The 25971-nt window shown below is 37.3% G+C and overlaps 2 protein-coding genes and 1 long non-coding RNA gene across 5 annotated transcripts; 1 reads left to right on the forward strand and 2 right to left on the reverse strand.

The window, feature by feature from the left end:
* Positions 1–1664: 1664 nt before the first annotated feature.
* On the reverse strand, positions 1665–2670 carry LOC130714492 (uncharacterized). The gene is made up of 2 exons (XR_009011296.1): positions 2431–2670; positions 1665–2027 (listed from the first exon to the last, which is right to left on the reverse strand). It is a non-coding gene; the product is annotated as an uncharacterized LOC130714492 (long non-coding RNA).
* A 7357-nt stretch (positions 2671–10027) lies between these two features.
* Positions 10028–16502, reverse strand: LOC130710076 (uncharacterized). Its single transcript, XM_057559229.1, has 4 exons — positions 15810–16502; positions 15450–15702; positions 15182–15255; positions 10028–10365 (listed from the first exon to the last, which is right to left on the reverse strand). Exons 2-4 carry the CDS (start codon positions 15654–15656, stop codon positions 10275–10277), a joined length of 372 nt encoding a protein of 123 aa, XP_057415212.1. The 5' UTR covers positions 15657–15702; positions 15810–16502; the 3' UTR covers positions 10028–10274.
* Positions 16503–19063: 2561 nt separating this feature from the next.
* Positions 19064–25530, forward strand: LOC130711524 (protein LNK1-like). Of its 3 annotated transcripts, none has more exons than XM_057561192.1 (7): positions 19064–19213; positions 20803–21323; positions 21441–21789; positions 22805–23500; positions 24082–24215; positions 24817–24952; positions 25075–25530. In XM_057561192.1, the coding sequence occupies exons 2-7, from the start codon at positions 21001–21003 to the stop codon at positions 25141–25143; spliced, it is 1707 nt and encodes a 568-aa protein (XP_057417175.1). In that variant the 5' UTR covers positions 19064–19213; positions 20803–21000; the 3' UTR covers positions 25144–25530. The 3 variants fall into 3 exon arrangements, with proteins under 3 accessions (XP_057417175.1, XP_057417173.1, XP_057417174.1); XM_057561190.1 differs by having other exon boundaries at positions 19065–19213; positions 25030–25530; XM_057561191.1 differs by having other exon boundaries at positions 19084–19200; positions 25030–25530.
* The last annotated feature ends 441 nt before the right edge of the window (positions 25531–25971 follow it).

Consider the following 25971-nt stretch of genomic DNA (forward strand, 5'->3'; position numbering starts at 1 on the left):
GATGACCAATTCATTGCCTCTCTTGGCAACTGCACTTTACAGGGCAAAGATCAAAATGCCCCCCCAGATCTGGCCAAAGCAGAGGTGGAAAAGTCTCCCCCATCAGTGAAGAAAAAGGTTCATGAAGATATAGGTGAAAAGGCTACGGAAGAGCACCCTGAGAAGGTGGCGAAACTCATATCCATCACACTGACCTAGAGAATACTGAGGATGACTCACAGGGGGAAAATGAACAAAACCGCACCACAAAGGTCTCGAAGTGGAAAAGGCTAGCACGAAATCTGCCTAAAGGAGGGTCTCCCAAACAACCAGAAATTCTGAAGAGGAAGGACTGTGAGCACGACACAGCCACTGCAATGGAAATAGAGAGTTACCCAGCTCAACAAAGAGCAAAGATTGAAGCGGCGAGGACTGTGGAGCAGTCCCGCCGAGAGCTATGAAAATCATAAGCTGGAACTGCCGTGGTTTGGGGACACCACGGGCAGTTGGAGCTTTGCGAAAGCTCGTTTCACTTGAACGTCCCGACCTTGTTTTCCTCATGGAAACGAGGAAGAAAGCCTTTGAAATACAGCGAATACGAATGCCTTGCGGTCTTGTGAATGCAATCAGTGTGGATTGCAATGGAGAAGGAAAATCCAGGGGTGGAGGTCTAGCTATCTACTGGAGTCATTCCATAGATGTAAGCATGATTTCAATGTCAAAGAATCACATTCAAATAGAGATTCTGACTGCTGCAATAGACGAAAAAATGGTGGTTACGTGTCTATATGGATACCCGGAAACAACCATGAAATGGAAAACTTGGGCCCTCCTAAAAGTGCTTAGCCCAGCACCTGATATCCCATAGTTATGCGTAGGGGATTATAATGAAACTAGCATATAACCCGTTTACCCGTGCGATGCACGGGAAATATATTTAACAATTCATTTAGACTGATTTTGTGATAAACACAAATTATATAATCATTGATGTCATATCAAATAAATTAATAATCATTTTTATTTATCATTGATGACATTTTCTATTTATTATAGATGACATTGTACCCTTACTTTATGAGTAATATCTATCATTTTAATATGACTTATTTTAATGCACAAAAATATAAATAATACTATTTATGATTATTAATACAAATAACATCATCAACATGGGTCCTTGTGAGTATTGAAGATGTCAGTGACAGTGGCACAATTCTATTGTCATTGAGTTGAGCCCCAACCCTAGCTTCCTGCAACATTGCCTAAATGTGTTATTATTTGTCCTTATTGCATAGAATCATTTTCCATTTGAAACGCATAGAATCATTTTCCATTTGAAACAGCACAAGTTTTCCAGTAATGTTAAAAACGTTTTTAAGTACTAAGTTTTGTAACGGCCTAAGTTTAACTAAGCACTCTATTGTGAATTAGAGGATCCACATGAAAACAAATTACATAATCAGTTTTTCACCTACATTAAAATCCTGTTGGAGTGTAAATTATCATTTCTATTTATTTAACACTTGTTCTTCTTTTTCTACCCCCTCATTCTCCTACTCAAGTTACTCCCAACTGACAAACATTTCATAAGGGATGAAATTATATGATCATGACTTGAACACAACCATAAATTACCAGTTAAATATAATTGCGAATTGAGAAGTATAGAGCAAGAAAAAATATGAACAAATTACATATTATACATGACATAAGAGTCTTGATTTTACATCTAAGGATCAAGATGATTGATTTTGGAGGAAAGACAGACAAAATTTGGAACCAGAATTTATGTTAAGAGTGAGAAATTGAGAATGAGTGCCTCCCTAATAAAAAAACTTCATTCTTGTGCCGTCATAATTGAAGAACTTAAACTCAAGCATAATTGATATGTCCCTTCCCTATCACAATTTTGATGGCTCACCTTCTCCTCATTCTTGTGCCGTCACAATTTAATGCATCTTCCCTTCATTTATAAGCCCAACAGACTCGAGCTCCTATTCTCCATAGATACACCTTGTCATATTCCTCCCTCTACCAACAGAGACCTGCACAAAAACACAAAAAATGAGCTTGATTGTCAGTAGATATAGCAAAAAAGAGAAAGAAACCCACGGTCAGGTACATTCCAACTCATAAGTAAATAAAAGACTGATTGAATGACAACCTTCTAATATGAAGTAAAAGGTAAAGCAACTGGGAGAGGAGTAGGAAATAATAAAGTAAAAGTAGATAATTAGAATTGTATTGAACTATTGGTTATCATTAGAATATAAAAATAGAAAATTAACCCAAAAGAGATGAACAGGGCCACCCCATAAAAGGGACAACATAAGTAACTTTGCAGTTCATCTTAACTGTAAGTAGAATACAAATATTACAAATCTAAGGCTGAAGGTAGTCTTACTTGAACTGGATTTGTATATTATACATATAGAAAATGGAAAATACCTTTGATTTTCTTATCAATTTATCCCAACAGATTACCCTGATGTAGAGATGTTCTACTCTCTTGTTAACTTGTAAAGAACAGAAAAAAAAAATTCAATAAAATATGGCAGGTGTAAGCAAGGGGAAAATAAAAGGATGTGTTACTAAAATTATGATATTAAGGCAACATAACCCTCACTTTCCCATGTATCTCTACTTGCCATGTTCTCCCATTCTCTTTGTAACATAGTTGGAAACTAATTTAGGATTTCATAGTTGGATAGATCAATATAATACAAACCTTTTAAGTAATGAGGTATGATCGTTGAGTTCTTCAATGTGAAACTTTAAGCCTTTCAACTTTAAGAGTCATAAGAACTCCAACTGGAAAACCATCAAAGTGGGTATGATTAGATCAGCAGATTGGGAAACTTTAGAATAAGATTAGGAAAAAATAATGCAACAGGGAAACAACAACACGTTCAACTACTAAACATAAAAAAAACAGTTTATCTTACACACCAACACCTACTAATTAATTATTGTGAGTATGACTAAGAAATAGAGTAATGGACAAACATACAAATAGGAAAACAGAGTGGAGATGCAGGGAAAACTTGGGCCATATTCCCCTCCTCTGTACTTCTGAAGTATAAAAGTTAACTTCAGCGCTAAAATAAGTAGTAACTCTGAATGGGTAAGAGATAGAAAAAGGTTGAAAACACATGAAGTTCAGAAAAATGATAAACAGTTAAAATATTAAAAAGTTTACAAAAATCATATATGCAGTGTCATATATGCACTGGTATAAGATTAGGGGAATTTGAGACCTTGCATGGAAACACTCAGATAATGGGGGTTCTAGTAGCTGGGTTGATGGCCTATTCAAAATTTCAGTGTTGGGCACAATCATTGGTATCCTCTTATGGGCCTTATCTGAGTTGATAAATAGCAGAACATAAGCCAAGTGCATTTATTTATGTAGTTTTGTTCAGAACTCTCAATCTTCAAGAAAAAAAATTTAAACTAAGAGATATTAGACACCATTGCTTTTTATAAAGAAAAAGCAGACAAAAGAGGAAGAAAGAAATGAAATGTTAGTTTGCTATATTGCAAGTTATGTGAAGGGAATATCGTGCATATAATATTTTCCATTGCACTAAATCTACAAACACAAAAATTATAACTAATTGTTTCACAATAACGATGGCTAGAGAAACAGATTTGTGTACCCTTGTTATGGAAATTGCTCAATTTTCATCAGTAACCAAGCTTGAACTGTTTGAATAGAAGCTTCATATATTTTTATGAAAGAGACTTACACAATTCAAGAAGTTTCATGCTTAATGGTTTGAATTTGGTAATTTAGGATGACTGTCACTGTTCTGTAATCAAAATTTGAAGCATAGTTTATAAAAATAAAAACAATATAAAAAAATTAAGCTTTTCAGCACATCACCCAAAACAATTCTTGCAAAATGAGGATTTTCCTACCACCCACCTCATTCATGGTCTTTATCAGATATTTCCCCCTGCAATAAACAAAATAAATACATTAATTAAATTTGTCAGAACTGAAAACCTTCCAGGTTTGTTAGGAACCTAATGAAATACAAACACACTCACTTGCAAGTGGCTTTTGAATTCGTCAATTGCCATGCCTTCCACATGTATCAGTTCACTAATATGTTTAGGAGTGGCCACTGCAAAACAAATAAAAAACAACCAATTAGGCACACACACCATACAGTTCATTGACATTTCTGCAACTCATTATAAACCTACAAATTAGTGTTTTTTTTTTGAAATTTTAACAGCTAAAGATGCTTAAGATCAGACCACCAAATAGTCATAGTAAGTTCAACAACTGAATATCCTAATAAGAGTGCAGGTTTCAAAGAGGTCATCATGAATACAAAGCGATAAACCATCAAAGAGGCCATCAACTAAAGATCATACCTTTTAAACCTTTTCTTTTTAATCAGTATTTTGGGAGGCATCATCCATTCCAATAGAATAATTTTAACTTGGGAAGCATAATATTTTCTAAAATAAAAGGCCTTAAGCATCATTCAAGCGATCAAACATAAAATCAGCACCAAGTCTAAATTCTAATCACTCTTCTCTCCTTACTTCTTGCTTCAATCTATGCCAGCTCATTATGTAAATGACAATTGTAATATTACTTGCACAGTTGTATTAAATAGATAAGCTTTTGATTTTCTTTCACCTCCACTTGGCCCTTTCAACATGGCAGTGCATAGTTGTATTAGATAGATAAGCTTTTGATTTTGCAGAAACAAAAATATTATGAGTCGTTGATGTGTTGCATTACATAAGTAAAACAAAGAAAAATAGATAGTTATAATTAGATGTGTGTGAAGTCTGCATATATGTACCACTATTGCTATCTTATAGTGTTTACATCCTTGTATTGGAGAATCAAAGTACCAATCATGTATCCTTCTTCAGTGAGGAGAAGTTACTTTTCCTTCTTCTTATTCCTTTGTTAAAACCATTAAAATTAAAAGCAACAAAAACAATGAAATACTACCATTTAAAAAAGAGGAACATGCTAATTTACCACTGACAGACAGTCCTTCAGCAAATTCAAGATCACAATTGCCAACTATGGAGCTCCCTTTCTGATCACCCTTGCTTTGATCTTTCATGCTCTCTTCCAGGGCATAAGCTTTGAATGGAATCTGCATATAAAGGAGAAATAAGAGAATATGAGAATTCAAACAGAACAAACAAATCAATGAAATCAGTGGAAATAAAGGGGATTTCAAACAGAAGGAGAGGGGAAATGTGTTGAACGGAAGTTCACAGCAAGGGGTATTTATAGCAAAAATTCAAAACTACACTGACAGGACCACACCTCTAGCAGATGTAGGCAACCGGACTACAAAAGTGTAAACAAATATCCAAATCTCAATAAACAAATTCTATAATAAACATAAAGCTTGCAGAAGTATGAAAATTAATTGAGATTGGGATTGATGCTGACCATTTGATCACAAAATCAACCTTCGAAGATGCATTCAACCCAAAAAGTTCGGCAACTGAGAAGAGGGAATGACGGATGAACAACAACCGGCGACGAAAACAAAGGCGGCATCAGATCAATCGAAAAGACGAAGTTGATGGATTGGTGAGAAGTGGATGGAAAGAGCAACTTAAACACGGAAACACATCTAGGGTTTGGATGGATTTGGAGAAGAGGAAAGCTAGCTAGGGTTGATTTCAGAAGAGAAATCAATGAAAAAGAAGATGAAGAAGGGTACAACGGAGTGGGTGAAGAGGGAGAGGCAACACGCGATTGCTAGCTAGTGTACGGCGGAGTGAGTGGAGAGCAGAGGCAACACGCGATTGAGATGGGGATGATGACTGGTTAGTCGTATCCCAGAGGCCATTGGAAAAAAAATGAAAACTAAAGGAAAGAATGCCAGATGACGGAAGCTGATTGGAGGTTTTGTAGGAATAGTGAATTGCAAACTTGAGAATAAGAACTAGTAGATTCTGAACAGCAATGAGAAACAAGGAGGCAACTCGTTAAACTTTGCCGGGGCACAATTGTTCCAGGAAACAATGGATTCTTGTGGTCTCACCGACATTGGTTTCAATGGGAACCCTTTCACCTGGTCAAACATGAGAACGAAGCCCTACACAATCCAGGAACGCTTGGACAGAGCACTGGTAAACAACAGATGGATGCAGGTATGGCCACATACATGGGTGAATCACCTTGATAGGTTCTCCTCTGATCACAACCCAATCTCTGTCAACTTCTCAAATGTCAAAAGGAAAAAGAAGAGGAGGGTGAGGTTGTATAGGTTTGAAGAAATGTGGCTGAACAATGAAGATTGTGGCCAAGTTGTACAAAACTCTTGGCCAAGCGGAGAGAGAAACATCAGTACAAAGCTGGGAAATGTCTCGGCTAACCTTGTTGAGTGGGCTGATTAGACCTTTGGCTGCCTGCCTAAGAAGATCAAGAACCTGCTTGCGACCCTGAAGAAGCTACAAGAGGCTGATCAAACAGAGGAAACCAAGAAGAAGGAGAAAGAGGCAGAGAGTGAGCTTGAAGAGCTTCTAAAAATGGAGGAAATTATGTGGAGCCAGCGCTCTAGAGCAACGTGGCTAGCCCACGGGGATAAGAACACAAGCTTCTTCCACAAGAAGGCATCCCAAAGACAATCCAGAAACTCAATCAGCAAGCTCAAAGACGAAAGGGGGGTGGTCTGGACAGAAGAAGAGGATGTGGAAGAAGTTCTAACAGGCTATTTTGAAGACCTTTTCACATCATCAAACCCAGCTGATTGTGAAAGCGTTACACACTTGGTGCATGGCAGAATTAAGGGGGAACACATGGAATTTATGGAAGAGCCTTTCACCGTAGAAGAAGTAAGGGAGTCACTAAAGCAAATGCACCCTACTATAGCACCCGGGATTGATGGAATGCCGGCGCTTTTCTACAAAAAATTCTAGAATGTAGTGGGCAATGATGTGGCCTCTCATGTGCTAAGCATTCTCAACGATGGTTTAGATGTGTCAAATATAAACCAGACTTTGATAGCACTAATCCCAAAAATCAAGAAACCGGTGATGGCAAAGGACTTTAGGTCAATTAGCCTATGCAACGTTGTCTTCAAACTAGTCACAAAAACAATTGCCAACCGTTTGAAGTGCTTCCTCAAGGACATTGTGGAGGAAACCCAAAGTGCTTTTGTGCCCGGAAGATTGATCACCGACAATGCCATCATTGCACATGAGTGCTTTCACTACATGAGAAGGAAGACTAGAGGGGTCAAAGGTGTCATGGCTCTCAAAACCGACATGTCCAAAGCCTATGATCGAGTAGAGTGGGGATTCCTAAGAAGCACACTTGAGCAAATGGGTTTTACCCAAAAATGGACTTATCTCATAATGAATTGTGTTTCTACTGTTTCCTTTCAGGTCTTATTAAATGGCCAACCTTGTAGAAGATTCAAACCGGAAAGAGGTCTACGCCAAGGAGACCCGCTTTCACCTTACCTTTTCATCCTTTGTGCGGAGGTGTTTTCTACAATGATAAAGGAGAAGGTAGCCGAGGGGTGCCTCCATGGAATCAAAATAACACCTAGAGCACCGTGTGTATCCCACCTCTTCTTTGCCGACGATAGCATCCTTTTGGCAAGAGCTACAAGAGAGGAAGCCACAGTCTTGCTTGACATCATCAAGAACTATGAGACTTTCTCGGGCCAAAGAATAAATCTTGACAAATCAGAACTCACCACGAGCCGAAATGTGCCTAGTGTCCGAGTACATGAGCTTGAGCATCTTCTTGGAGTTAAGGCGGTGGAGAGACATGAGAAATACCTGGGACTTCCTACAATTGTGGGACGATCAAAGACCCAAGTTTTCAGTTTTGTCAGGGATAGGATCTGGAAAAAGCTCAAAGGATGGAAGGAAAAAGCTCTATCAAGATCCGGAAGAGAGGTCCTCATAAAATCCATTGCCCAAGCCATCCCCTCATATGTGATGGGCCTTTTTTTGCTACCATCTACCTTGTGCACTCAATTGGAAAGAATGATCAATAGCTTCTACTGGGGAAGTAGTGCTGATGCAAGGAAGATAAATTGGATTAGGTGGGATTCCTTAGCTACCCCAAAGAAATTAGGAGGTCTCGGTTTCATATCTTTCCATGATTTTAACAAGGCTTTGCTTGCAAAACAGTGGTGGAGGCTCATTAATAGAGAAAATTCCCTTATGGCCCAGATCATCAAGGCAAGATACTATCCAAAACTGCCAGCACTAGGAGCAAACAGAGGAACAAACTCTAGTTTCCTATGGAAGAGCCTTCACTCCTCAAGAGATGTCATAACCAGAGGGAGCATATGGAAAGTGGGAGAAGGTGGTAAGATAAACATATGGTCTGACTGCTGGTTGCCAAACACTGCAAGTGGGAAAATCACCTCAGCCAGCGCCACTGCTGAGGGACCCCAAAGCGTGAAGGATTTGATCATGGAGGACAGAAGGATGTGGAATGTGAGCCTTGTCAGGTCTGTTTTCTCCAGCTATGAATCCAACAAAATCCTACAGATCCCACTTTGTGCAAGACCAGGAAAGGATCGTCTGATATGGAAGGATAGTTCCATTGGCCAGTATAGTGTCAAGGCGGGCTACCGGTTGTTGAGAACCCGGGAATCCCCTCCACAAGCTAGCGGCCCCTCGGGAACCAATGCTTCTCATCTCTGGCAGAAAATCTGGGCCATAAGTACTCTTCCAAGATGCAAGGAACTAGTGTGGAGAGCCTGTAAAGAGGCCCTACCAGTAAGGATGAACCTGAAGAGAAGGGGAATGGAAATTGATACAACCTGCCCCTGCTGTGGCGAAGCGGAAGAAACGACAACCCACGCTCTACTTACCTGCACTGGCATTAGGAGAATATGGTTTGCGTCTCATCTCAACATCCATATCAATGAAGAGACCCCAGAGAACTTCCTAGGATGGCTGGAACTAGTTCTCGAGCATCCAAATGAGGATACTATGGCTGATATCTTTAACTTGATTTGGGTAATTTGGAAGAGACGGAATGCTTGGCTCTATGATGGACAACTGTGGAGTTTTGAGAGAACTTTGGCTAAGGCTGCTGCAATATGCACAAGACAGGATACCGAGGTTGATGGCCTTCGACTGGAAGTGGATACCCCGGGCTGGTCCTTTCCCCCTCAAGGTTGGGTAAAACTCAACGTGGACTCCTCAATTCGCACAAATCTGGGTGCGGGCCATGGTGCAATTATCAGGGATGATAGAGGACATACTCTAGCTGCAGCGGTATGGAGGAGCTACGCGATTGAGGACCCTTCCATGGCAGAAGCGCTCGGCATCAGGAAAGCGTTAGAATGGGCTCGAAGTCTCAATTTGGACAACATTTTGCTGGAAAGTGATTGCCTTGTGGCTGTCCAGAAATGGCAGGGCAATGATGTAGGAATTTCCTACACTGATGATGTAATTAGAGATTGTAGAAGCATTTCCACTCGTTGTAACTCTCTCTCTGTTTCCCATGTAAGAAGATCTTGTAATAGGGTGGCGGATTTTCTAGCCCAATTAGCTTTTAGAACCCAGGAAACATTTTGGTTACAAGAAGATCCCCCAGGGACTTCGCCTTTGTTGTCTGAGGATGTAAAGCTTGCAGGCTCTTCTGCTACTTGAATGGAATCAGGAGTTTGAATTCAAAAAAAAAGGACCAATGTTGTTTTACTCGTTCTATGTAGATAGATGACTTTGATTGAGCTCAAATTTTCTTATACGCCATCCAGAGGTACTAGACAAGGATATATACCCTTGCCGCACATGTCATTATGAGCTCTGGTAGTGGTTTTAAGATTAACCCATCACCCATGCAATGATGATGTTGCAATTGCCAATAACCGGTGGACATCGAGTTTAATAAGTATGATATAGGTCCTTCAGCCTACAATGAATAAGCTTTTGCAATGGTGCGGTTCCTATTTTTGTTTGTTTACATAGGAAAATATGATTCATTTCCTACATCTAGCTGGTTCAAATATTAGTAACACTAACAACATATATTCAGCTTCAAAAGAACAATGCCATTCATACGTGAGCCTTTAGATCAATTGGTAAAGCAACGGAAGCAAAATACCATCTTCAAAATTCATAAATTTTGCCCATCACCATTGCATTTATCTTTTAAAGCCAAAAACTTCCAACCCTACAATCGGATTGCTTATACAAGATGGAAATAAAGCATTACTACGAAAATGGCTAATCCCATGAAGTAACTAATGATCATAAGCAAGACCTACATACGGTGGCTCTGCCATCAACCAACATATGGTGCTCCATGACAAAGAGGTGGATCAGTTTCGACCATTCTGCTCACCAGTATGATCGTGGTTTGGTTTCCCACTACAGCAGTAGTAGTGTGGAAGCCGGACACGACCACAACCCCTGCAGAAGAAGTGAAGTTAATTGCTCACATATAAACCAGAAAAAGAATTTATCTTTAGACAACATATCTAATACACATATACTGGGTAAACCTACGAATGTAGGTCATGTGCATTTTGAATTAATCTCTTTCTGATTATTCTCAGTTTTCTAGCTATTTTCACTACACTAAAAATAAACAGAGCACTTCCGAAATTCAATATTTCCAATGATTATACTCCCTCCGGTCCTATTTATAAGCATGAAAGAGAAGAAAAATCTTGGTCCTTTTTATAAGAACCAAATGAAAGTTTGAGCTATATTAATTATTTTTTTCCAATGATGCCCTTATTAATTCTAACTTGTAGAATGTGTCTCATTAATTATTCTCTCTCTTTCCCACTTTCCAACATGAATAACAAAGGGTAATTTTGGAAGTTTATTTTGATTCAAGACAAATTTAATGCATTTTATCTAGTTTTACTACATTTCTTAAACTATGTGAATTTTTTTTTGTTGCTTATAAATAGGACCGGAGGGAGTAATTTTGAACAGTTTGGTTGGAAGATTCTTTTAATAATAGGGTTCACTGTCCTACAACACATGGGGAAAATCAAAGTGTTCTAAAATACTCAAATTTAGGTACTGTGCTGTAAGTGCTACTACTTCGATCTTGAGTCTCAACTACCAGGTCAAGAAATGTTGTCATCCTTCAAGATGCAGGTACTCTGGTGTAAGTGTACTACTTCGATCTTAAGTCACAACTACTTGTTCGAGAAATGTAGTCATCCTTCAACATATGTATCAGAGAATTAAGAGTTGATATTCTAAGCAAATTTCTAACTTCGCTGAATAGTTTGAGTAGTAGTAGAAAGAAAAACAATTTTAGGGACTAAATAGCTTCATACAGTTTAAAGACAAAACTATAGCATATTAGTGACTATATATATTCTTTTGTTTTGATGTGGCACAACAATGTGTAACGGATCTCAATTAGTGAGATTTAAGGATCAAAGAGTGACTAGGAAAGCAAGAACCCAACACTATCAGTTTGGGGTCAGTAAGGCGGCTCTCTGAAGCATGGTTTGCAAAATCTATCGCAAAATCGTAAAATCTTAGACCACTGTTCCGAGTTAAAACGCGTGTAAAATCGGTTTCTGATGGAATCACGTAGAATCTAAGATTTTGATCGTGAAATCGTAGTGAATCGTAAGATTCCACTATTTTTTTAAAATTTTTTAACTGGTTCCTACAATTAGGGAACTGAAGAGTTGAGTTGTTGGAAAAAACAACCCAACCGTCCAGAGCATTTAAGGGATTTCGAAATTCTAGCTCTAATTAACTGTGGCTGCCAAATTTGAAAGGTTTTGATAAGAATTTGAAAGGTTTTGATAAGAATTAATACTGATTGTGAATTTCTAAAAATCAACCCACTAATGCCTCTAATTTCCTTATATAATTCACTCATGGTAGAGTGAATTCACGCATTCAGTTTTCTGTATTCTCCATCTCTAGGTCTCTTCCTCTTCACTCTGCTAAGTGCTAACGTATCTGTTTCCCCTTCATTCTTCCATATCTCTGTTTTCCTTCATTCTTCAACATCTCTATTTCACTCAATGGCAACTGGTGGTGCTGAAAATGGTGGAGCTGGTGGCAGTGGCACAGGGAATGGAGATGAGGGTGGTCCTAGTAGAGTTCCATGTGTTAGAGGAAAGGCTAAAGTTCAAAAAAATGCTCCTGGAGCCCTCACTGATATGGCTTGGGATCATGGAGTGTCAGTTGAGGGAGATTCAAAAAAAATAAAATGCAAGTATTGTGCGAAGATTATTACAGGGGGTGTTTACAGATTTAAGCATCATTTGGGCTGCACAAGGTTGAATGTTGTTGTTTGCCCTGTTGTCCCAGATGATGTTAAGAAGAAAATGTTTGATACTGTTGTTGAGTTGCAAGATAAACTTTTGCTGAAGATTGATGGAGGTAATAATGAAGATCTTGATGAAAATGGAAAAAGGAAACGGGAAGAAGAAGTGCTGACTGCAGCTACTCTTTTCAAGAAAAAGGGTCCATCTCAAGCAACAATCAATAGTATTTTCAAGAAGAGTTTGAGGGAGGAGGCAAATATGGAGGTAGCTTCATTTTTATATAACAATGCTATATCTTTCAATGTTGTAAAGAGTGAAGAGTTTCAGAGGATGTGTGAAACAATTGCTCGACATGGTGTGGGATACAAGCCACCATCCTACCATGATGTGAGAGTGAAATATTTGAAGCAAAAAGTTGAGATGACCAAGAAAAATGTGGAAGAGCACAGAGCTGTGTGGAAGAAAGTGGGATGCTCTATAATGACAGATGGATGGACTGATACAAGGAGGAGGACTATTATTAATTTTCTGGTAAATAGTCCTAAAGGTACTGTTTTTTTGAAGTCAATTGATGCCTCAAATATTACTAAAACTGCAGATAAGATTTTTAAGATGATAGATGAGGTTGTAGAGGAGGTTGGAGAGGAAAACGTTGTCCAAGTTGTCACGGACAATGCTGCAAACTACAAAGCAGCCGGGGCGTTGTTGATGCAAAAGAGGAAGAATCTCTACTGGACACCCTGCGCAGCCCATTGCATTGATTTAAAGAATCTCTACTGCAAAAGAGGATTTTGAGAAGAAATTGCCACTTCATAAAGAGACAATTGCAAGTGGTAAGAAAATTGCAGTTTACATATATTCCAGAACTTCTCTTATTTCTTAGCTCCATTTTTTTACAAATGGAGGGGACCTTATTAGACCTGGTGCTACTCGTTTTGCTACTTCCTATCTATCATTGGGTTGTTTGAATGATAATAAGGGGGCCTTGGAAAAGATGTTTGTATCCGAACAATGGAAATTAAGTCCACTAGCAAAAACTAACGATGGGAAGCATGTTGAAAATCTGGTGAGGGATAAACAGTTTTGGAAGAATGTATTGAATTGCTTTAGGGCTGCTTTTCCACTACTTAAAGTGTTGCGCTTGGTGGACTCAGATGAGAATCCAGCAATGGGGTTGATCTATGAGGAAATAGATCAGGCTAAGGAAAAGATAGAAAAGGCTTTTGCTGGTGTTAAGAAAAGGTACATGTTAAGTTTTAACTATTATTCATTTTAGCTGTTCAATTTTATTATGTATTATATGGATTAGTGTTAGTTTGGAAATTAATTCAAATTTTCCCTTTCTTTAGTTATATGCCTTTGTGGAACATCATTGATGCAAGATGGGAAAATCAATTGCATAGGCCCTTACATGCTGCTGGCTACTATCTAAATCCGATGTTGCATTATGGTCCTACTTTTAAGGTGGACTATGAAGTCAAGCGTGGATTATATAGTTGTTTGGAAAGGATATTGGGAGACATGGCTGAAGTAAATAAAATTGATGGTCAGCTTGAGGATTTCAAAAGCAAAGCAAAATTTTTTGGTAGTGAAATAGCTCAGCTTGCTCTTAAAAACAAAACGCCAGCACAATGGTGGGAGTCTTATGGTGATGAACACCCAGAGTTGCAAAAAGTTGCAATTCGTATATTGAGCTTAACCTGTAGCTCATCCGGTTGTGAGCGCAATTGGAGTGCTTTTGAGATGGTAAGTGAGATTTTAAATTATATTTAATTTTAAGAGATTACAATTTTCCATTAGTATCTAACACTTAACACCTATTATTTAGGTCCACACCAAGAAAAGAAATCGCCTGAAGCAGCAGACCATGAATGATATCATTTTTGTGATGGCCAATTCAAAATTGGCTAAGAAGAAGAAGATTAGGAAACATCAAAATTTTAGCATTGAAGACCTAGAATCTGATGATGAGTGGATTGTAGAGGATGATGAAAACTCAGATTTGGATGTTACTGAAGGTGAAGTGGACTTGGTTAATCTTGGAAAAGATGATCATGCTAGTGCAAGTCATGTTGTAGATGATTTGGAGGTTCCTGATGCTGATGCTGATGAAGATGGAGATGCAAATGAGAATGAAGATGATGATGAACCCGATTGGCTCATTAGGGATTTATTGCTAAATTGAATTCCTAGTAGATTCTAGTGAATCTGGTCACTTTTGGAGACTTGGAATGCTGTTTTTACGTTTTTCGTCTTTTAATTTCATGTTCTAGTACTCTTATGATTTTGGATTTTGGATTGAGATTATGACTTATATGGATGTTAATCTTTTGAATTTTTATTCCAAATTTTGTTAAATGATGTGACTTACAAGATATCTATGCCATTTATTTTATTTTATTATTTATGGTAAAATCTTACGATTCAATTTACGATTATACGATTTTGAACCCCCTCTCCGATTCTACGTAGAATCTAGTTTTTCACAACATTGCTCTAAAGCTCTGCCTCTGGATGCTTCCATGTACTTCTCTTTTCTTGACTGCTATTTGCAGGTTTGACTGATGGTGGAAGAGATTGCAGGAATACAAGGGCGATCGTGATAATGAACATTACTTTGTTAACATTAATATGAAACTCCACAGTTTCATTGCAAACTCAACAGTTTCATTGCACTCCGAACTTCATGGTTTAACACGAGCCGAGGGATTAGTGTCTTTCACCCTAGTCCCTGAGTGAGAATAAAGAAACTCCGCCCCTCCCATGGAGCCTTTCTTTTCTATCCAACATATCTATAACTACAAAAGTCGGTTCGGGGGGGAAAGATTAGGAAAACTGAACCAATTTATGATGAATTTGTTTTTCACCCAAATACTCGACACTCAAGCTATCATAACTAATAAAGAGAAATCATCGCATATTTCCAGAACATAACAATAACAGCTAATATCATTAGGAAACAGACTAGAGCTTACTTGCACAGGACAAGCACATGAATAGGTTTCAAAGCTTTTGGTCCATTTCTAATTCCTCTTCTAGACTTAGAAATCTGCATCAAAACAAAACCATCAAAAATATATTCATAATGCAATATTGAGAACGATTACAGCGACGGTGATGCTAATATAGTGTGCAAATTATCACACTCAAATCACTACACTCCATTAATGATTGACACACCAGCAGTAAAATTCAACATCTAAGGAAATCCAAATTGACAGTGAAGTCAGATTGGTTCCTTACCTTCTTTTTGGGGACAGCCATGAGCTCCATAGAATCACCAAAAGAGAAACTCGGGGAAGTAAACTCAGGCAAAACCGGTTGCGATGACGGAACTCCAATGTCAATGCTCCCAACTAAAGGAGGAGCTTGAGGCACGGAATGAAACAACCTATTGAACCCTAAAAGGTTCCTCCCATTGCCCCTGAGAATCGCGAATCTCGTAGCCATGGCGAATACTGAAGGTTCTTACCGAAGCGGCAGCACAAATCTACTACTGCGAATTTTCCAAATGCAGATAATCGGCGAACAGATTAGAAGAAATGGAAGTGAATGTTGCATAATTGAATCAAGAGAAAACTCAGGAGAGGAAGTGGTTCTTACATGCGTGGAGGCGGCGAAGAATCAGGCACGGTGGTTGTCCGCCGCTACGGGAGAGGGGCTCGCGGAGGCTGGGTCGATCACAGAACTGCTGTGAGATTAGGTCGCGAAGCAAAACCAAGACACACAAAGTATAGTTCACTTCAACGGTGATAGATTAAAAAACTAACGGCTAAGATTAAGTAACTAGTTTAATAGGATATCAAACTTTGATGAACACTTTGTTTGTTTGTGGTCATAATAGATGGAAAAGTTATCAGGGAAAGGAAAAGGGATGGAAAAACTTGATTTCATGGATGGGGAGGAAATACAATACCAAAAAGGTAAGAGGAGTGAGATATCAAAAACCCAACTATACCCTTCTAGGCTTATCCATTGAAGATGTGTTTTCCACATACCCATTACATGTCTATCTCCATTCGCTCTTTAGTGACCAACAGTTGATTGGAACTATGTCGTTGTCGTCAACCAACATCGTAGATCACCAATCGCAGCTGCAATAGTGTTATTGTCAACGATGAGCACGGGTGTATTTGAACACAAGAAGCATTGGGTTGTACCAGTTACGCACTTCAATCACCCTTAGAAAACAACTGGATGAGGCATGGAAGATTATGGGTTCGATCAATCTTGGTAACCGTGGAGGTCAAAAGAACATATGAGTTTTAGAAGAAGGGAGTAAAAAAATTACAGGGTCGTTCTAATATTTGCCATTTCAATTCAGTAGTTGTTAAGCTACAACAAAATTGGTTCCCAAAAGATTGAATCAAAAGACTTAATTTCAGCTAAAGGTGTTGGTTGAAAGCTACTTCTTTGGTTAAGTGTTGCAAGTTTCCGAGTTGGTTATTTAGCTTCACTCCTAATGAAGATTTGGAGAGTTCGACTAACATTATCTTTTAAGGTGAAGAGTGTTATCTTTCGATATAAGTGGAAGGTGTTGCCCATTTAAACAAAACAAAAGACGAATGTAAGCTTCATAAAAGAGATTTTGAAGACATAAAACGCGTGCTATATATTTATGTAATTAGTTTGCAATCAAGATCACCTAAATTAGTTAGTCTATAAATAGGACTTTAGGCTATGTAAATTATGTTCATCAATTCTATAAGAATTACTCTAAAAAACTATATGCCGCCATCCAAACAAACAACAATCACAAGAAAAAGAGTACGAATGCTTGTGAAACATCTTTCATATTTGCAATGTGTTATTATTTGTGTATTTATTTCATTTATCCATTTTCTTTCTTGTCTCATTCTTTCTTTTTGATTATTACTTGTTACTGAATATCTTTCAAGTCTTAAAAATCATCTTTTACATAGAACTTTTCTTTAGACTTGATACTTATTTAATTTTCCTAAAAAACCTAAGAGGACCCAAATCCAGTCCCAGATTGTTTCATGGATTCGTATTTGTTTATAAAAATCAGCGTGAACACCAATAGCAATATACAAAGCAATTTCACACTAATTTTAAACAAGCTTTAAAGGATCGTACATTGAATACAAACGCACCTTCTAATCCATTAAAGCCATTTCAAGATTATGTGCGAGCTTGGAACCTTTGAAGCTCACGCTCAACCACAATCTTACTATTTCAACAACTATCCTCCATGTTTTTTTCTTGGATTCCAGTCTTGCAAGAAGATTGACAATAGTAGACGACATCCTTACAAAAAAGTTAATACAAGCTTCAATAATCAAGCAAATTTGTGTTTCTAACTAGAGTGTAGGAAGCAATGAACCCAACACTTGCTTTTATAACCACATTTTGCTAAAATGTGGTGGGAAGTTGTGTTAGATTGCGAAGGAATGTTTTTGAAATTCCATGCATAGATTGTATCGCAGGAATACGTTTATGGAATGATGGATAACATACTTATATAGTATTTTTCTATTTCTTACTTCTCTTTTATTTACACCTTATTCATGACACTATATAAATATATTTAGCTAGGAACGAGCTCATCTTTGAGGAGGTGGGCCTTTCTACAGATATGGTGTGTAGCAGAATCTCAAGGATGATCCAAGCCTCATACCTTGCCTTTGTTGATGCTCATGAAGACGCTCAGGTTCACCGTGCTTCAGGTACAAGCTTGGTTAGATGGTCAGTGCCCATGGACGGGTGGATGAAGATCAACACGAATGACTCCTTCTCTCCCTCATCAAACCGAGCTGCTTGTGGAGGGGTGCTGAGAGATCACGAAGAGACTTTCATTGTTGGCTTTTCTGTCAAATTGGGTCGTTGCTCCATAAACCTTGCGAAGCTGTGGGGGGATTTTCCATGGTGTCAAGATTGCCATGGTAAGAGGCTTCAAAATGATCCTTGTTGAGTCTGATTCTAGTTTTGTTGTAAACTTAATCAACAAATGAAATGATGCCTTCTCACAAAGCCTACAACGGCTCTAGTTACAGATTTTAACAGGTTGTTCAACAACTTTGAGCAAGTTCACCTAAAGCGTGTGCTTCGAGAGGTCAACTCGATAGCAGACTCTTTCGCTAAAAATGGCATGGGGTTGTTGATGCAAGGTTTATGATTTTGTTCCTGCTTTTAGCTGTGTTGTGTTGCTTGATTCGCATGACACCCTATGTGTTAGGAGTGAGCCTCCTTAGTTTATATATATATATTTACCTATATCATTTTGATACCCTTTTAAAATTTTATACTTTGCTGAATTTTTTTTATTTTCAAATGAACCACCCAACTAACACATTTTTAACAATATGATTATGTGTACAGTGTACTACTAAACACTACATATTATACAATTTTCTTTTTACTCTATCTCTTTCTTCTCCTCTAATCACATGTATCATCTCTCTAATTATCTAATTATTATATTATTATTATTGCATTTTTTTATCTCCATCGTGGAATCCACATCCACATCCACATCCACACCATTAATATAAAAAGCAAAGCAAGAAAAAAATCAAGAGTAGGAACGAACCACAACTAGGTCACATGGGGAGTGAGAGAGTCTGGTCTAGTATAGTGGGGAGGGGAGGGGGGGCCACGTACGGTTGTCGACGAAGACTGATCCACCAGACACGTGTCGCAATCTCAACACTCAAAAAGTTACGTGGACGAATACAAACGCAGTAACTGATCGGATCTCAGCGCGCACTTCCCCGCCACGAACCCCGAATTTCCATGTCCACGTGTCGGTTTCTCCGTGACGCCTTTCGCTTCAATTTCAAAGCAGCATTAACATTAATTAATTAAATAATAATAATAAATTAATATTATACTATATATTCATTCACATAACAAACAGTGAAACTTTTTGTGCGGGTGAGAACAGAAGAAGAAGCCTCTGGAAGCGTAGAGGAAAACCTAACTGAGCTCAAATCCACCATTTCTCTATCTCTCTCAAATTCTCCGCAAGATTCAGGTTCCGATTCCAGGTTTTTCTCTTGTTCTTGTTAACTTTTTCTTCGAATTTTCAATTTATACAAACATAAATTACTAATTAGGTATTTTTTTCATGATTTTCTTTCTGAAAACATGCTAGGTTTGGTTGCATGGTTGATTCCTGTAAATTTTTTGAATTTAATTTATGGCGTGGTGTTATTTTTGGTGTATTTAGGGTTTTTTGCTTCAGAAATGTACTGAATAGAGCATAGTTTGAGGAAGTGATATAGAACTGTGATAGTAGTGAAAGTGGTAAAGTGGAAGAGTTGGATCTATAAGAGGATGGTTCATGGTTTCTGTTTAGATAAGTTTTATTTGAATTTTCTAGTTTTTAGGCAATTTAGTTTAAGCATTAGAGGCTTAAACTTTTTTGTTACATTGACTTTTGTATGTTGGTACCTGCATGTTTACTTTTGTTTAAGACACCTATTACTTTTTACTGTTAATTATGAATGCCGTGATTTTTGAGTTTTGAGCATTTATATATGTATATAGTTAAAGTTTGATGTTCGTTGTCGTTAGTGTTGTCAAATCACGATCGTGGACCATCGCGGTGAGCCAAAAATCCGCTATTTAGCGGCGAATAGCGCACTGTAGAGGGCAATAGCGGCGTCACGATTAGCCAAAAATCTGCTACACTACGCCGCTATTTGATAACACTGGTTGTCATTGCTGAAAGTTTATATGGATAATGAATGCAATTAGAACATTCAGGTGCTGTTTGAAAACTCAATTCAGTGCTTGAAATGAGAAGTTATCAAAATGAAAATGGTCTGGTGATGTTTGTTTAGTACCTACCAAAAGTGTACTCAAGTGAAGAAATGCTGAAAACACTTAGTGCAATGGAGGGCATTTTATACATTTATTCAGCATCAAACATTTCCTTATTCAAGTAGTTGGATGAGAAACAAACACTTTAAAACTGCTTATATTTTGTTTTAAAAAAATAGCAAATTGCACCGACCTCTCCTTAGGTTTATCATTATTGCACTGACATCCGCTCCTTCATACACCATTTAGGATTACAGATTGATGCATAATAATATATCTTAGGATTCTAGATTCAAAGAGATGCAGATGATATATTTAAATACGTATCCACACTTCTTTACATGCTATAACTTTAATGTCAATCCTGTTATACATTTTTTAAAGCTACATTGAATGTTCTGACTCAAAGACAAAGCTTTAGAGAGTACATTTTTCCAGAATTGCATACTCATGAGCAGTTTGTTTCCTTCTTAGTTTCTTTGGAATTAATAATCTACCTGAGCATGTTTAATTTGCCAATTGAACATTAGAAGCTGTGGTTTATTTGCCAACAAAGATGTAAAATTTTCTAGTGTTTGTCACTTCACAAGTTTAGAGAGGTTGAACTTATGCTGTCTGGAATGATATAATTTTTTTCCCCAGTGAGTATTAGCCTATTAGGATATATTAATGTTGAGGGAGACAGGGAGCCTCCTAGTACTGACCTTTGTTTCTGTCTATATGTGGTTCAGTGATTTGTTTATGAGAATTTATGATGTTCTGTGATGCCAGGTTATAAGTAGTTTTCTGAATATCTGTCTTGGTGTCGCAGCTTCTAGATATGTGTCAGATGAATTTGGTGAAACTGATGATCAGATAGTGCCTCCAGCCGGTGACAGGCATAAGGACCAGTCCACAATACAGTGTGATAGCTGTAAGAAATCACTTCATGAACTGCTGATTATGTGAGTAGCTATTGTACTCAGGGTAAAGAGGGATTGTCTCAACAAATCTGAATAAATAAGAAAGAATGTCGGAGAAAGGTTCATGGTCTCACAAACCTGAAGATCTGCTTTCTCCATGTGTTGGTGATTCATGCAAAGAACAGAAAAGGGAAACATCAGATAATAGAAGTATGTCTGATCATTATTTCAAGAGCAGCAATTTAGATTCTACTGGTGGTGAACTTTGTGCGGATGATACTATCTTAGGAGACAAGTGTTTGATGGAGGATGATACTGTGTCTCAATATTCAATCAGTCACATATCTCAACCTGATAATGAACTTAGCTTCCTTGATAATGATGGGTGGCTTGATTTTGGAAACTTTGAAGATATTGATAGGACGATGCTGTAAGAAATTCTCCTGTGTGACAAAAGTTTATTTGCCTTTTGCTTTGTATGAATGCCATTCAATTCATCATGATCATGATTTTCATAAATATCTGCATATTACTTTGAAAATTGCAGAAATTGTGACTTAACTTTTGGAATGGGGAGCCTCAATAATGAAGAGGAGTTCTGCTGGCTCTCATCTTCACATGGAACTGAGGGATCTGATGATGCACTGAAATCTGACTTCAAGTTTTCATCTGCTGAAGCAAGTCCATTCAAAAGTATATCAGATAATAATATCAACCCAAATGAAAATATTGAAGGTCTGACAATTCATGATTGCAGCAGAAAGGCATCTCCTATTAATAAAAATCTGAAGTCTCAGATGAATGTCGACCATGATGCTGTTCCTGCTTCGTTATCAATGTTCAGTGAATCAGACATGACGTTCGGTGTTGAAGATGGCTTGGTGCATAAACCAAAGGTTGGAACTGTTTCTTTTCCTTTTTTTACTGTCAAAAAAGACTCATTTTACAACTTGGATTCCTAGTTTCTCAATTTCAGATTATATAGCTACAATTCTGTGTGGATTATTTAACCAAACCACACGGGTCGAGACATATATTCATTCACAAAATGAACCTCTCAAAGGCATATGACACAATAAATTTGAGTTTGCCTCAAACCTTGTTAATTCTTAATGCCATTGAATTAGATTATTGAAGCATGGTATTACATGTGTATGCTATGATTTATGCACTAGACCTGATTGTGTTTGACATTTCAATGCTATATTGTCAAAATTTATATGTTTTAGAATTCAATTCAGTTGATATTTTGAAAATGTTAAGATCCCACATTCTCTAAAGATGTGACGAAATAGTCTAGACAAGGCTAAAAAGTCTAGATTTTTGGAAACTCGTGGGTAAAATAGCAATAAGTTATGTTGTAGGTTGTGATACCAATTAGAAGTTATACGGTCAAGTCTTTTAGGTATTGGGGGGGAAAGAAATACACAGAATAATAAATTGAAATTGCTGTTAATGATATGTTGGATGTCATTACATGAGACAAAGTACTGACCTTTACATATACTAATATATTATACTTTTAATCCTAATTAAATAAAGAAACAAATCATGAAATATAAAGAAATGTGGAAACCTATCCTAAATATAATTGAAGATATTCTAAATTACTTTGAGATACAACCCAAATATGTGAAATGTTTTCCATATAGGTGCGTAGTAAAAAAATTCATGTGCGTACAGCCCAAATATGCGTGCAGTAATTTTTTAACATGTACATCCATGCTTGGGCTTGACCTTTTTTGCTGTACTCAATTACGGCTGTTTTACCTTTTGGGTGTTTTGTTGCATTCATCTGGCTAATGCTTTATACTGAAGGTGAACTAATTTGACTGCCTGGTCTATTTAATTCAGGTGAACTTATAAACTGAAATGAATTGTCTCTTAATTTGTATGTCGCTTTATTGATAGATTGAAAGGAAGCTGTCAAAGCCATCAACAGGAAAGAGAAAAAACGGCTACCTAAATAATGGTGATTCTGATCACCCCTCTACTCATGTAGAGCAATATGCAAATCTGAAGCAATCCTTTGGAGACTCTTCCAGTGGAGTTACTTCTCAGGATAGCATCCACAAGCGCAGACCAAGCACTGATTCTGAATCTTTAGGATGTATACAGATACAAACTCCCCTAATGAACGCAGAGTATAGTCATACTCATACTTCAAAATATACTTCCCTCCTTCCACCTTTTTCTGTATCTAGGTCTGAACATGATGGACATCCATCTCCTTCTTTCAAAGATCCATCATATGCATCAAACATGGACATTTCTCATGGTCATCCTTTGGAGGCTGCTGCCTTGAAAACAAATGATAACAGCAGAAATCCGTGTCTCTTCCATGATACAGAACTGCTAAGTGGGGGTTTCAAAAGTGAAAATATTCAAAGTTCTACGCCATTCAAAAGTCCAGGTCCAGCTCAGAAGGTAGGTCACCGGTTTGAAGATGAGAATGAAGGCCATAGTGAAGTTGGAGGAACTAGCATAGGGTTTTCACAAGAAATAGAGTCATCAAATGTGCAGGAAAATTCATCTATGAGCCCTGCACTGGATAAAGTTTCACATCAAACAAACAGCTTTTGCCAGCTGCAACAGATCATGGATCAGGTATTGGTGTCTCTTGGACTATGAAGTCAAAGTAACATGTCATACATCTAACTAATTTCAGTTTCTTCATGATAGATTTTCTTTTCTTGATTATGTTAATATTACTTCTTTAATCCTGCTTGGTCATATAAATGTTGTAAATATGGTGGTCAAGTCCTACTATCAACCAAAATTATGGTTTAAGGAGGATTTTATTAAGGGTGGTCCAGAATAAAGCCCATCCTTTAAAAAAAAGGCTCTGTTGTGGTATTTGGCTTCCCCAAGTGAGGAGTATACCGAAAGGGAAAAGTATAGGATTATAAGAAAATCAACATTTGTGATTGTGATAAAATACATGCATGCATAATATATATATATATATATATGTATGTATATGAAACTGTTAAAATCTACTCTTTTAACTTTCCAATCAATCATTGTAGCTACACACTTCTTTATTCTAAATTGCACTTCTCATTTTCGAGAAATCAATGTCCATGTTGCATGTTAAGAAAGTTCTTAGCAGCGTATCCTCATTCCTGAAAATCAAGTTCAGTTTATTATACTCTTCTTTTGTTAAAATTGATTTTACTTGATTGCAGTTGGACATCAAAACCAAACTATGTATAAGGGACAGTCTATACCGTTTGGCTAAAAGTGCTGAACAAAGACATAATGATTCCAATGCAAGTGGTCAAATGGGTGATGATGTTGATATGGCACAAGATGCAAACAGGTATTGCTCATTTTATTCATTTGTATATTTCTTGGTTTCTCGCACCTCGACTACTAGGCAAAACCACCATTTACACATTGGAATCCTGATGCAAAAGAAAAATCATGTTTGCTAAACCAAACAAGTCAAAAACTTGGGAAAGGGGATCCTAATTACGAAAATTTATCCACCTTTCTCATCAAACTTGAATAAAGAATTTATTTGAATATTTCAAACACCCATGATTGCATTCCGTTGAAACTCTTACAGTTTTACACTTTCTTTTACTTGAAATAATTCCTGGTTCTTGCTTTAAGTTTGGTCTTAGAATGTGAGTCACCCTATGTACAACAGTTATTCGTGCGCACTGTTATCTACAAATTTTAATTCTTTTATCTAATAGTTGAAAACATATTTACCAATAACATTTTTAAAATATATTTTACTGGTACAATGGGCACTGAGTCAATTACTATTTCTCAATAGAAAGGAGAAGACAACATGTATTTTCATGTTTTGCACTTCATTCTTTGTTCTAGCTCTAGCCCATTATGGTTATCTATGGAAAATCAGTCTCTGTGAATTAATCCCTTCTGTTAGTTTAACACCTAGCTGTGTTCAGGTATACTGGATTCGCGAACATGGAAACTGATACAAATCCCATTGATCGGTCTATCGCACACTTGCTGTTCCACAGACCCTCAGATTCATCAATGTTGCCCATTAATGATCCTTTATCGTTCAAATCTAGTTCGACGGTATGCTTTCGTGAATAGCTAATATGCTTCAATAGTGTTTTTGCCCCCACTTCTATTCTCATTGGTTTAACTAACAGATGCATGGATTGGTGATCAATGCACCAATAATGACTGAGAAACAGGCTTGTCAAGAAGAATCTTCTGCTGGAGTAGAAAAGAACTCTTTAGGGGTAGCACCTAATGAGATCTGAATTTAACGTTGGCGCTATTGGCTTACAATGCTATGCTAAGCCACAAGATCGTGTTATGATGTGTAATTATTCAAAGCTTACTCAGATCCCTTAGTGATTAATGTTTTTGTATTTGATACCATTTTACTCATGTATAGTGTTGCTGATCATCTATTTAAGGTAGCGTATATGATGTAGATTGTAGAATAGAGGAGTGCTAGCAACACTCACTTTGCCACTCTCTTTTACTACATCTACAACTCTGCATGTAAAGATACATTTTTACCGTGCAGGCCGTTGATTAGTAGTCTCTTGTTAGCCTACTGAGTTTGTGGACATTTTCCAAAGCTGGGAAAATGAATCGATTCTAGAACTCGTATATACCATATTAGTTTTTCTTGTCGTGTAGGATGCTGTTGATTTCTTCTTGATTCTCCAATGGGTTTTCTTGAAACATATATGAAGCAGTATCACTCTGGATTAAGTATGACTTCTACACATACCATAAAAAAAGCTCTTCTACACTTTAATGCGATACACAAGATATGACAGACAAAAAAGAAAGAAACATGGTATCATGCTGTATTATCTAATTGGAACAAATTGAGAAATGTTAAAACTTTCATCTCTTTAATTTGGTTGAATAGAAAATAAAAAGAAAATGCCTATATTTGAAAACAATATCTCTACTAATTGATGAAAACTGCTGACAACAGAAAACAATAAAGACGTTTGGATAAATTAGCTAGTTTTCTCTCCAAAATAATGGAGAAAAGATTTCTCTTGCTGCGCTCACTTTTATTTTTCTTCATGTTATTTTCTTGTTTGCAACCAAACTTTTTGTTTATA

Source organism: Lotus japonicus, chromosome 4 (genome assembly GCF_012489685.1).
Source record: "Lotus japonicus ecotype B-129 chromosome 4, LjGifu_v1.2".
NCBI classification, from domain to species: domain Eukaryota; kingdom Viridiplantae; phylum Streptophyta; class Magnoliopsida; order Fabales; family Fabaceae; genus Lotus; species Lotus japonicus.

Bases quoted from the DNA above. Each gene is read 5' to 3' on its own strand.
- LOC130710076 (XM_057559229.1), bottom strand. From the start codon at position 15,656: ATGGCTACGAGATTCGCGATTCTCAGGGGCAATGGGAGGAACCTTTTA. The intron at 15,256-15,449 runs GTAAGGAACCAA...GTTTTGATGCAG, and splicing joins TGGCTGTCCCCAAAAAGAAG to ATTTCTAAGTCTAGAAGAGG. The intron at 10,366-15,181 runs GTAAGCTCTAGT...CTTCTTCTGCAG, and splicing joins CATGTGCTTGTCCTGTGCAA to GGGTTGTGGTCGTGTCCGGC.
- LOC130711524 (XM_057561190.1), top strand. From the start codon at position 21,001: ATGTCGGAGAAAGGTTCATGGTCTCACAAACCTGAAGATCTGCTTTCT. The intron at 21,790-22,804 runs GTTGGAACTGTT...CTTTATTGATAG, and splicing joins GCTTGGTGCATAAACCAAAG to ATTGAAAGGAAGCTGTCAAA. The intron at 23,501-24,081 runs GTATTGGTGTCT...ACTTGATTGCAG, and splicing joins TGCAACAGATCATGGATCAG to TTGGACATCAAAACCAAACT.